General features: G+C 45.9%; 1 protein-coding gene across 4 annotated transcripts in view; it reads right to left on the reverse strand.

Moving 5' to 3' along the window:
* The window catches only part of SCN8A (sodium channel, voltage gated, type VIII alpha subunit), a 145,507-nt gene that overhangs the window by 7,872 nt on the left and 125,116 nt on the right, over positions 1-12,519 (reverse strand). For all 4 annotated transcript variants that reach the window (XM_012002450.1, XM_012002441.1, XM_012002432.1 and 1 more), the window contains one exon: positions 10,924-11,194. In XM_012002450.1, coding sequence (XP_011857840.1) covers positions 10,924-11,194 — 271 coding nt within the window. The remainder of the gene's footprint in view (positions 1-10,923; positions 11,195-12,519) is intronic.

A 12,519-nucleotide genomic window follows, 5' to 3' on the forward strand; every position in this document is an offset into this window, starting at 1 on the left:
TCCTTTAACTTTGACGTCTTAGTTATTCTGCTAGTGCTAGCAATTTTCAAAGTATCTTCTTCTTTGCTCTGAAAGAACATCTTTGGTTTTGCATAGCCCTACCTCCCTAGTGTACCAAACTAGCCTAGAAAACTAAAGGGACTCTCAGGAGTGACTTTCAACTCTGAGCTGATAGATTTTGTGCTGCAAGTCGTGAATCAGAAACCAGTATCAGGCTGGGTGCAGTGGCTGATGCCTGTAGTCCAGCACTTCGGGAAGCTGAGGTGGACAGATCACTTGAGGCTAGGAGTTCAAGACCAGCCTGGCCAACATGGCAAAACCCAGTCTCTACTAAAAATTCAAAAAAATTAGCCAAGTGTGGTGGCACATGCCTGTAATTCCAGCTATTTGGCAGGCTGAGGCATAAGAATCGCTTGAACCTGGGAGGCAGAGGTTGCAGTGAGCCGAGATCACGCCACTGCACTCCGGCCTGGGCAACAGAGTGAGACTCCGTCTCAAAAAGAAAAAAGGTACAAAAGTGAGCTGGGTGCGGTGGCACATGCCTATAACCCCAGCTACTCAGGAGGCTGAGGCAGGAGAATTGCGTGAGCCTGGGAGGCAGAGGTTGCAGTGAGCCGAGATCACACTCCAGCCGGGGAGACAGGCAGAGACTCTGTCTTAAAAAAAAGAAAAAAAAAAAAAAAAAAGGAGAAAAAGAAAAGAAACCAGTATCAGCAGGTAAAGATGCCAAGGCATTAGGATATAAAGGCAAAAGGTGAAAGTGTACAAATCAGGGAGCCTTTTTCTAGTTATATTCATCCTGGGATTCGCCTCAACCAGGCCACTTGTTCTTTAAAGCTACAGAGCAATGAGGGAACCCAAATGAGGGGCCACAGAAGGAAGGAAGAGGAGTCGAAAAGTCTGGGAAATGACAACCGAAGGGAAGGCACTGACATGTTCTCTTTGTTCAGTACCTTCTCTTGCTGTCCAGGCACTAACAAGACAATGGGAGCTTCAGCTGACATGAGGGAGTTAATTTAAGGAAACATTTCTCAATCATAAGAATGCATAAATACTGGGGCAGTTAACTGCACAAGGCTATAGAATCCCCTTTGAAGAATCTTAGCTTTTCAGGAAAAGACAAGATGCAGTAAGTTCAGAGAGTGGGTCAGGTAACCTCTTGGAGCCTCTTCAGGAGCTAGAATTCCATGGGGTATTTGAGCTTTCAAGAAAATCTCTACCTTAGCCAGGACCCACCCATGATGATTTCTCAGCTCTCTCAATTAAATCATAACCTGACCAAATAAGTCAGGTTATGTAACATATATTCAAGTATATGTGATACTTGCAGCCCATATATGGTAGGCAAGTAGGGCTTCAGAGAGAAGATGATGCCTGAGGTAGGTTTTGAAAGATGAATGTGTGTTTGTCCCCATAGAAAAAGGGAGAGAAATGGGGCAGACAGTAATGTAGGCAGTAGAAACACCATTTAAGGGGTACTGCAGGTGGTTTCAGAGCTAGTTTTACCCCAATTCCTTGTGATAGTTAATATTGTCATCCTGATTGGAATGAAGGATGCAAAGTATTGTTTCTGGGTGTTGCCAGAGGAGATTAACATTTGAGTCAGTGGGCTGGCAGAGGAAGACCCACCCTCAGTGTGGCTGGGCACCATCTAATTGGCTGCCAGCTTGGCTAGAAAAAAGCAAGCAGAAGGTGGAAGCAGCTGACTTGCTGAGTCTTCTAGCCTTCATCTCCTCCTGCGCTGGATGCTTCCTGCCCTCAAACATCAGACTCCAAGTTCTTTGGCTTTTGGACCTTGGACTTACACCAGTGGTTTTACAGGGGCTCTCGGGCCTTTGGCCACAGACCAAAGGCTGCACTGTCAGCTTCCCTACTTTTGAGGATTTGGGACTCGGACTGAGCCACTGCTGGTTTCCTTGCTCCTCAGTTTGCAGATGGCCTATTGTGGGACTTCACCTTGTGATCATGTGAGACCACATCTATCCTATTAGTTCTGTCCCTCTAGAAAACCCTGATGGATTTTGTTACCAGGAGTGGTTCTAGAGGAACAGAATTTTTTTTTTTTTTTTTTTTTGAGACGGAGTCTCACTCTGTAGCCCGGGCTGGAGTGCAGTGGCCGGATCCTGTCTCTTATACACATCTAGATGTGTATAAGAGACAGTTCACCGTGTTCGCCAGGATGGTCTCGATCTTCTGACCTCGTGATCCACCCATCTCGGCCTCCCAAAGTGCTAGGATTATAGGCTTGAGCCACCGCGCCCGGCCTAGAGGAACAGAATTTTAAGGATAGATTTCTTTAGTTGCTTTTGGGGTTTCTGGAGTTGGCTGCTTAATCTGATTAGACCCCAAAATGCGAAGGATTCTACTTCTGATAGCATGGAGAACACTAATAGTCCCTGGTGTGAACTGTTTAGGGAGTTTTGCAAAATAGATGGTATTTGATATTCATGATTCATCGCTCTTGAAAGGCAAAGAGTTTAGTGATTATGTGGAGAACCAAGGACTATAATGAAGTTGGTTGGTTGCTCCTAAGTTTGCTGGAGAAAGTGATGAAAGAAAAGGATGAGCTCAGGGATGCTAACTCCCAGCTCCAGAAGCACATACTGAGCCTCAAGTCTTCTAAGATTGCCCTGAGTCTTATCTCCTATAGACAAAGGGCTGAAATGGCAGAAAATCAGACACAAGCTCTTATCATGCAAGTGGCTGAAAATACAGAAAATCAGACACAAGCTGTTATCATGCAAGTGGCTGGCCTGCAAGGAAAGGTGCATGCACAGCCTCACTAGGTATCTATTTTTTTTTTCTTTTTTTGAGATAGAGTCTCACTCTGTCACGCAGGCTGGACTGCAGTGGCACGATCTTGGCTCACTGCAAGCTCCGCCTCCCGGGTTCACGCCATTCACCTGCCTCAGCCTCCCAAGAAGCTGGGACTACGGGCACCCGCCACCAGGCCTGGCTAATTTTTTTGTATTTTTTAGTGGAGATGGGTTTTCACCGTGTTAGCCAGGATGGTCTCGATCTCCTGACCTCGTGATGCGCCCGCCTTGGCCTCCCAAAGTACTGGGATTACAGGCGTACACCACCGCCCCCGCCGGTATCTATTGTTAAAGTGAGGGCATTGATTGGAAAAGAACAGGACTCTGCAACTTGGAATAGGGATGTGTGGGAGGACCCTGATGAAGCTGGGGACACTGAGCTTGTAAACTCTGACAGCCTTTTTTGCCAGAGGAAACAGCCTCCCCATCCCCAGTGGTGGCAATATTCCTTCCCTCACCCAGGCTGCCACCAGCCTTTCCACATTTGTCTGAGATTAACCCTGCAATGCTTGAGGCAACAGTGGTCTCCCCAGAGGCAGTTGCCAGGCAAGACAATGCTGATTCTCCTCTGAACGCACCCCCAACACCCCTATTTGTTTCTAGACCTGTAACTAGACTCAAGTCATGGCAGGTCCCTAGAGGTGAGGTTCAGAGTGTGACCCACAAGATGAGCTACACTCCAAAAGAACTGCTTGATTTTTTTCTTCTTTCTCTTTTTTTTTGAGATGGAGTCTTGCTCTGTCGCCCAGGCTAGAGTGCAGTGATGCAATCTCCACTCACTGCAACCTCCACCTCCCAGGTTCAAGTGATTCTTGTGCCTCAGCCTCCCGAGTAGCTGGGATTACAGGTGCATGCCACTATGCCCGGCTAATTTTTGTATTTTCAGTAGAGATGGGGTTTCACCATATTGACCAGGCTGGTCTTGAACTCCTGACCTCAAGTGATTCGCCCCCCTCAGCCTCCCAAAATGCTCGGATTACAAGCATGAGCCACGGTGCCTGGCCTGCTGGAGTTTTCTAATTTGTATAAGCAGAAATCTGGAGAACAGGGATGGGAATGGATATTAAGGTTGTAGGACAATGGTGGAAGGAACATAAAGTTGGATCAGGTTGAATTTATTGATATGGGCCCACTAAGCAGGGATTCTGTATTTAATATTGCAGCTTGGGGAGTTAAAAAAGGTTCTAATAGTTTATCTGCTTGGTTAGCTGAAACATGGATCGAAAGATGGCCCACCGTGAGTGAGCTGGATATGCCTGATCTCCCTTGGTTTAATGTAGAGGAAGGGATCCAAAGGTATAGGGAGATTGGAATGCTAGCGTGGATTAGTCACCTTAAACCTACTCATCCCAACTGGTAGGGTCCAGAAGACATACCCTTCACTAATACCTTGCAAAATAGATTTGTGAGGGGAGCACCTGCATCCTTGAAGAGCTCTGTGATTGCTCTTCCCTGTGTGCCAGATCTTACAGTGGGAACTACAGTCACTCAACTGGATAATTTAAATGCAATGGGAGTAATTGGATCCCGAGGTGGCAAGGGCCAAGTGGGGGCACTTAACTGTCAAAGGCAAGGTGGGCGTAGCTACCATAACGGGTAGCAGAGGCAAAGCAGCAATCAGAATAGTCTGACTAGTGTAGAGCTCTGGCATTGGCTAATTAATCATGGTGTTCCTAGAAGTGAAATTGATAGGAAGCCTACTACATTCTTTCTTAATTTGTATAAGCAGAAAACTTCCAGGTCAAGTGGACAAAGGACTAATTTGAATTATAAAAATAGAGAATCATGCCCCCTCAATCCATTTCCAGACTTGAATCAGTGTACAGACTCACAATAATATTCCCCTTGAATAAAGGGGAGGCCAGGTCCCTTTGAGGAAGGACCCCACTACACTACTGATAATTTATACTGTTAATCTTTCTCCCAATTTTCCCCAAGGAGACCTCCAGCCTTTTACCAGGGTAACTGGTCCTTTTTTGGGGACTACTGGACACTGGACACTGGCTCTGAGCTGACATTGATTCCAGGGGACCCAAAACATGATTGTGGTCCTCCAGTTAGAGGAGGGGCTTATGGAGGTCAGGTAATTAATGAAGTTTTAGCTCAGGTCTGACTTACAGTGGGTCCCAGATTCATCCTGTGGTCATTTTCCCATGCCAGAATGTGTAATTGGCACATACTTAGCAGCTGGCAGAATCCCCACATTGGCTCCCTGACTGGTAGTGTGAGGCCTATTATGGTGGGAAAGGCCAAATGGAAGCCATTAGAGCTGCTTCTACCTAGAAAAACAGTAAATCAAAAACAATACTGCATCCCTGGAGGGATTGCAGAGATAAGTGCCACCATCAAGGACTTGAAAGATGCAGGAGTGGTGATTCCCACCACATCCCCGTTCAACTTTCCTATTTGGCCTGTGCAGAAGTCAGGTCTTGGAGAATTACAGTGGATTATCATAAGCTGAACCAAGTGGTGACTCCAATTGCAGTTGCTATACCAGATGTGGTTTCATTGCTTCAGCAAATTAACACATCTCCTGGTACCTGGTATGCAGCTACTGATTTGGCAAACGCCTTTTTATCCATTCCTGTCCATAAGGTCTACCAGAAGCAATTTGCCTTCAGCTGGCAAGGCCAGCAATGTATCTTTACTGTCCTACCTCAGGGGTATATAAACTCCCTGGCTTTGTGTCATTATCTTGCTCGCAGAGATCTTGATCGCTTTTCCTTCCACAAGATATCACAATGGTCCATTACATTGATGACATTATGCTGATTGGATCTGGTGAGCGAGAAGTAGCAAACATACTAGACTTATTGGTGAGACATTTGCGTGCCAGGGGATGGGAAATAAATCAGACTAAAATTCAGGGACCTTCTACCTCAGTGAAATTTCTAGGGGTCCAGTGGTGAGGGGTCTGTCAAGATATTCCATCTAAGGTGAAGGATAAGTTGCTGCGTTTGGCCCCTCCTACAACCAAGAAAGAGTCACAATGCCTAGTGGGCCTATTTGGATTTTGGAGGCACACATTCCTCATTTGGGTGTGTTACTCCAGCCCATTTATTGAGTGACCTGAAAAGCTGCCAGTTTTGAGTGGGGTTCAGAACAGGAGAAGGCTCTGCAATAGGTCCAGGCTGCCGTGCAAGCTGCTCTGCCACCACTTGGACCACATGACCCAGCAGATCCAATGGTGCTTGAGGTGTCTGTGACAGATAGGGATGCTGTTTAGAGCCTTTGGTAGGCCCCCATAGATGAATCACAGAGGAGGTCTTTAGGATTTTGGAGCAAGGCCCTGCCATCTTCTGCAGATAACTACTCTCCTTTTGAGGGACGGCTGTTGGCCTGTTACTGGGCTTTGGTGGAAACTGAACATTTGACCATGGGTCACCCAGTTACCATGAGACCTGAACCGCCTCTCATGAACTGGGTGCTCTCTGATCCATCTAGCCATAAAGTTGGGTGTGCACAGCAGCATTCCATCATCAAATGGAAATGGTATGCACCTGATGGGGCTCGAGCAGGTCCTAAAGGCACAAGTAGGTTACATGAGGAAGTAGCTCAAATGCCCATGGTCCCCACTGCTGCCACCCTGCCTTCTCTCCTGGAGCCTGCACTGATGGCCTCATGGGGAGTTCCCTATGATCAACTGACAGAAGAAGAGAAGACTAGGGCCTAGTTTACAGATGGTTCTGCACGAAATGCAGGCACCACCCGAAAGTGGACAGCTGCAGCACTATAGCCCCTTTCTAGGACATCCTGAAGGACAGCAGTGAAGGGAAATCTTCCCAGCAGGCAGAACTTCGAGCAGTGCACCTGGTTGTGCACTTTGCTTGGAAGGAGAAATGGCCAGATTTGCAATTATATACTGATTCATGGGCTGTAGCAAATTGTTTGGCTGGATGGTCAGGGACTTCAAAGAAGCATGATTGGTGACAAATTTGGGGAAGAGGTATGTGGATGGACCTCTCTGAGTGGTCACAAACTATGAAGATATTTGTGTCCCACATGAATGCTTACCAAAGGGTGACCTCAGCAGAGGAGGCTTTTAATAATCAGGCGGATAGGATGATTCATTCTGTGGACACCACTCAGCCTCTTTCCCCAGCCACCCCGTCATTGCCCAATGGGCCCATGAACAAAGTGGCCATAGTGGCAGGGCTGGAGGTTACGCATGGGCTCACCAACATGGACTCCCACTCATCAAGGCTGACCTGGTTATGGCCACTGCTGAGTGTCCAGTTTGCCAGTAGCAGAGGCCAACACTGAGCCCTCAATATGGCACCATTCCTCGGGGTGATCAGCCAGCTACTTGGTGGCAGGCTGATTATATCGGACTTCTTCCATCATGGACAAGGCAGCGGTTTGTCCTCACCAGAACAGACACTTACTCTGGATATGGGTTTGCTTATCCTGCAAGCAGTGCTTCTGCTAAGACTACCATCTGTGGACTCACAGAATACATTACCCACCGTCATGGTATTCCACACAGCATTGCTTCTGACCAAGGCACTCACTTTACGGCTAAGGAAGTGCGGCAGTGGGCTCATGCTCATGGAATTCACTGGTCTTACCATGTTCCCCATCACCCTGAAGCAGCTGGATTGATAAAATGGTGGAATGGCCTTTTGAAGTCATGATTACAATGCCAACTAGGTAACAATACTTTGCAGGGCTGGGGCAAAGTTCTCCAGAACGCTGTGTATGCTCTGAATCAGTGTCCAATATATGGTACTATTTCCCCCACAGCCAGGATTCATGGGTCCAGGAATCAAGGGGTGGAAATGGAAGTGGCACCACTCACCATCACCCCTAGTGACCGGCTAGCAAAATTTTTGCTTCCTGGTCCTGCGACATTATGTTCTGCTGGCCTAGAAGTCTTAGTTCCAGAGGGAGGAATGCTGCCACTAGGAAACACAACAATGATTCCATGAAACCTGAAGTTAAGATTGCCACCTAGCCACTTTGGGCTACCTCTAAGTCAACAGTCTAAGAAGGGAGTTATAGTGTTGGCTGGGGTGACTGACCCAGAAAATCAAGATGAAATCAGTCTACTGCTCCAAAATGGAGGTATGGAAGAGTATGCATGGAATACAGGAGATCCTTTAGGGTGTCTCTTAGTATTAGCATGCCCTGTGATTAAGGTCAATGGGAAACTACAACAGCCCAATCCAGGCAGGACTACAAATGCCCCAGACCCTTTAGGAATGAAGATTTGGGTCACTCCACCAGGTTAAAAACCACAACCAGCCCTGGGCTTGCTGAAGGCAAAGTGAATATAGAATGAGTAGTAGAAGGTAGTCATCAATGCCAGCTACTACCACGTGACCAGATGCAGAAATGAGGACTGTTGTCGTAAGTATTTCCTCCTTATTTTGTTAAGAACATGTTTGTGCATGTATATACTTGTACTAGGAAAATATCTTCATTTTAGTTTTCTTTTTCCTTTATCATGTGACGTAAGATTTGTTGACTTCATATCAGCATTAAGTGTTGTTAACTTTATGTAATAGCATTCAGGTTAAGGATTAGTGTGCTTCTTGTTGTATGAAGGACAGCTGTATTATGTTAGGCATAATTATGACCTTATTACTGTATTTATTTGGATATTAAGTATGATTTCAGGAGATGTGTAGGGATTCAAGTTGGCAAGGGGTGGACTTATAATGGTTAATATTAAGTGTGAACTTGATTGGACTGAAGGATGCAAAGAGATTAGGCTGTTGCAAAAGCAACTGCAGTTTTTGCCATTACTTTTAATTTGAGTCAGTGGACTGGGAGAGGAAGACCCACCCTCAATGTGGCTGGGCACCATCTAATCGGCTGCCAGCTCGGCTAGAAAAAGCAGGCAGAAGAAGATGGAAGAAGCTGACTTGCTGAGTCTTCTGGCCTTCATCTCCTCCTGCGCTGGATGCTTCCTGCCCTCGAACATCAGACTCTGAGTTCCTCAGCTTTTGGACTCTTGGACTTTCACCAGTGGTTTGCCAGGGTCTCTCCAGCCTTTGGCCAGACCAAAGGCTGCACTGTCAGTTTCCCTACTTTTGAGGATTTGGGACTCAGACTGAGCCACTACTGGCTCCCTTCAGCTTGCAGATGGCCTATCATGGGACTTTACCTTGTGATCGTGTGAGTCAGTTCTCAATAAACTCCCTTTCATATATACATCTATCCTATTAGTTCTGTTCCTCTAGAAAACTCTAATACATTTCTTACTTTAAAAAGTTGATTTCTATACTTTTCTGAACAAATTAATGATTAATAAAAATCCTCATCATCAAAAACATCTTCCTCTTTTTAGAGTACCATTTGAAAATAGGGGGTATGATTTGGTCTGTGGATTTTCTGCGTCACCCAATAAGTGGCCAGGAAAGTTTCAAGAGCAATGGACAAGGGTAGCATTGTCCAAAGTGTGTTTTGTGAGAAGTTAGGAGAATGGACTTGAGGCCAGCGGGCTGGGCTTGAACCCTCACTTGCTCACTTACCAGCCACATGTCTTGGGAACCTCCTCAGTTCCTCAGGATTCTTAGAGGTTTGTTGAGAGGATTATATGAATTAACATATTTAAAGCACTTATAATGGTACCTGGCACACAATGTGTTCCATTAAAATGTGAGCTATCATTATTATTACTGAAAAAAAGGAAACTGTGGTCTAATAAAGGTGGGATGCTATGTTACATTTAAACAGAATTCTTTCTTTATTTTTGAGACTAGGTCTCTCTGTGTCATCTAGGAAGTGCAATGGCGTGATCTCGGCTCACTGCAGCTTTGACCTCCCAAGCTTGAACAATCCTCCCACCTCAGCCTCCCAAGTAACTGGGACTATAGGTACATATCACCATGACTGGCTCATTTCTGTTTTTTGTTTTTTTTCAGAGATGGGGTTTTATCATGTTGCCCAGGCTGGTCTTGAACTCCTGGGCTCAAGCTATCTGCCCGCCTTGGCCTCCCAAAGTGCTGGGATTATATGAATGTGCCACTGCACCCGGCCCAGAATTCTTTACTGTAGGACTTCCAAGAGAATTCAGTAATGTGCACTGTGAACCTCCAAAGGAAAATTAAAGGCAGTGTTACCTAAAGTAATTTCCTCACGAGATTCTTTTCTTGGGGAGAAATGTATAGGGTTAGTGTTCCACACATCAACACACTTTTGGACATGCTGCTCTGAAGGACAGAACTAGAGGGTGGCATGGGCCAAGGAGAGACCCCTGCCTTCTGTTACCTTACTCACCACTGCACTAGGCCCAGCATGGCCACTGGAGCTCTGGGGCTGGCCCCATGGGTCTTGAGCACTCTCCCTAGTGTAAATGAGTCAAACTTACCTGGAACCAAGGCTGAGTTTTATCACACAAGATGCCTTTCAGGAAGCCAAGGAAACATTTTGGGAGGGCAATCAACAGGGTGGCATTTCCTTCTGCCTGCCTGCCAGGACATCATGCCCCCCACACTTTTATGTTGAAGCAAAATGCACATAGTCACTGTTAAAAAACATGGACTTTGGGATCAACTTGAGTTATGCCTCTACCACCTCTTAGCGAGTGGTTGTGGACATTTAGACAGTCAAGATAATAAAGAAGCTTGCTTCCTGGGATGTAATAAGAATCAAATGAGATAAAACAGGTGAAGAAACTCTCAAACTGTAGTTGGCCCATAGAAAAATCTCAGTAAACAAGCCCTGCCAGTAACAGCAGCACTACCATGGCCATCACCACCAGAACTTACCTAGACTATATCATTAACAGCCAAGTTAACAATCATTCCTTTTTTCATTTTATACTTCTATTGTGCTACATGTTTTAATGACAACTTTCTTTTACCTTCCCTGTTAGACTTTAAACTCCTTAAAAGCAAGAACCAATCTTTTTTTTTTCCTTTTTTCCCTGAGCCACAGAATTTATAATCCAAGACTACTAAGAACACTCAGTAGAAACTCACTGACCATGGAACCTGCTAGGCAGCCCCCCGAGATGACTCAGGGGCACACATGGGTTTAAGCTATGAGGGTGTCTTGCCTGCACTTCAGACCTGTGTCACTCATTCCTCTTCTGGGATATCTCATCCTCACAATCAGTCAGGTCCCCTTTCCCCTCGCCTACTTCCCCAACCCCACTCACCCACAATGGAGAGGATGACTACCACAAAGTCGAAGATGTTCCAGCCAATGGTGAAGTAGTAGTGCCTCAACGCAAACATTTTGAGCACACACTCACAGGTGAAGAAGATAACGAACACCAGGTTAATCCAGTAGAGGATGTTCTCCATCTGCTTGCTTTGAGTGTCTGTCTCCACCATCATTGTCACCATGTTAAGGCAGATGAGCATCATGATAACAATGTCAAAGGCTTGCTGAGTGACAAAATCAAAGACGATTCCTTGGATTTTGTTCTGGGGAGGAAGGGAAGGAAAAGATAAAAGATTCATGAAAACCTTTCCAAGCCAACCTATGGAAGCTGTCACCCTGCTAATCGAGGTACCCTCTCCCTTCTTTTCTGTAATACTGGTCAGCTCTGCTAACCAGTATTCAGGAGCATGGATGGAGACCAACATCAATATTACCTCACCAAGAGCTTTCCAAAGAAAGCTTCTCTTTCTGTTTTTTGTTTGTTTTTTTGAGACAGAGTCTCATTCTGTTGCCCAGGCTGGAGTGCAGTGGTGCAATCTTGACTCACTGCAGCCTCTGCCTCCTGGGTTCAAGCAATTCTCATGCCTCAGTCTCCCGAATAGTTGGGATTACAGGCACACAGCACCACGACTGGCTAATTTTTTGTATTTTTAGTATAGACGGGGTTTCGCTATATTGGCCAGACTGGTCTCGAACTCCTGGCCTCAAGTGATCTGTCTGCCTCGGCCTCCCAAAATGCTGGGATTACAGGTGTGAGCCATCACGCCCAGCCTTTCTCTCTGTTTTTAGAGACGGGTCTTACTGTGTTGCCCAGGCTGGAGTGCAGTGGCTATGCATACATGCGATCATAGCACACAGCAATTCAAACTCCTAGCCTTAGATGATACTCCTGCCTGAGCCTCCCAATAAACCGGGCCTACAGGTGTGCACCACTATACCCAGCTGACCACTTCTCTTTTGTGTCTGTGATATCACACACTCTGGATGGCTTCCTACTTACCCAGCTGCTCCTTTTTTGGTCTCATCTGCAAGCAATTCTTCTCTTAATCCCTTCTTTCTCTAAATTTTTGCCCTACGAGAGTTCATGTATTCCTGCTGCTTACGTGGTATCTATGTACTTATCCTTCTCAAGCTTTTCTTCTCCAGCCCACACCTTTCCTCTGAACCTGAGCAGCTTACTTGCCACTTCTTCTTGATGACTCATAAGCATCTCAAACTTATCATGTCCAAGCCTTTCACACTTAAGTCCAAAGCAGAGTCAAGTCTGTTTCCTGTCCCTCACCCAGCTTGTTCCTCTCATCTCAATTATTCATCCAGGCTCTCAAGCCAGAAATCTAAGGATCATCTTTGTCTTTTTCTTCTCCCTCATCTGATCCACTGAAGGGCCTATTGATTCTTCCTCCAAAAATAGAACAATAGAACCTGGGCTCATCCACTTCATTCCATCTTTATTGGCTCTACTCTAACCTGAGCCACCATCATCTCTCATCTGGACTTGTCTGGCCACTTAACTGGTCTACGTCTTCTCTTGCCATCATCCAATGCAGTCCTCATACAATAGCAAGTGTAATGATTTAAAACAAATGGA

The sequence above is a fragment of the Mandrillus leucophaeus genome, unplaced genomic scaffold (assembly GCF_000951045.1).
Source record: "Mandrillus leucophaeus isolate KB7577 unplaced genomic scaffold, Mleu.le_1.0 Scaffold118, whole genome shotgun sequence".
Lineage (NCBI taxonomy): Eukaryota > Metazoa > Chordata > Mammalia > Primates > Cercopithecidae > Mandrillus > Mandrillus leucophaeus.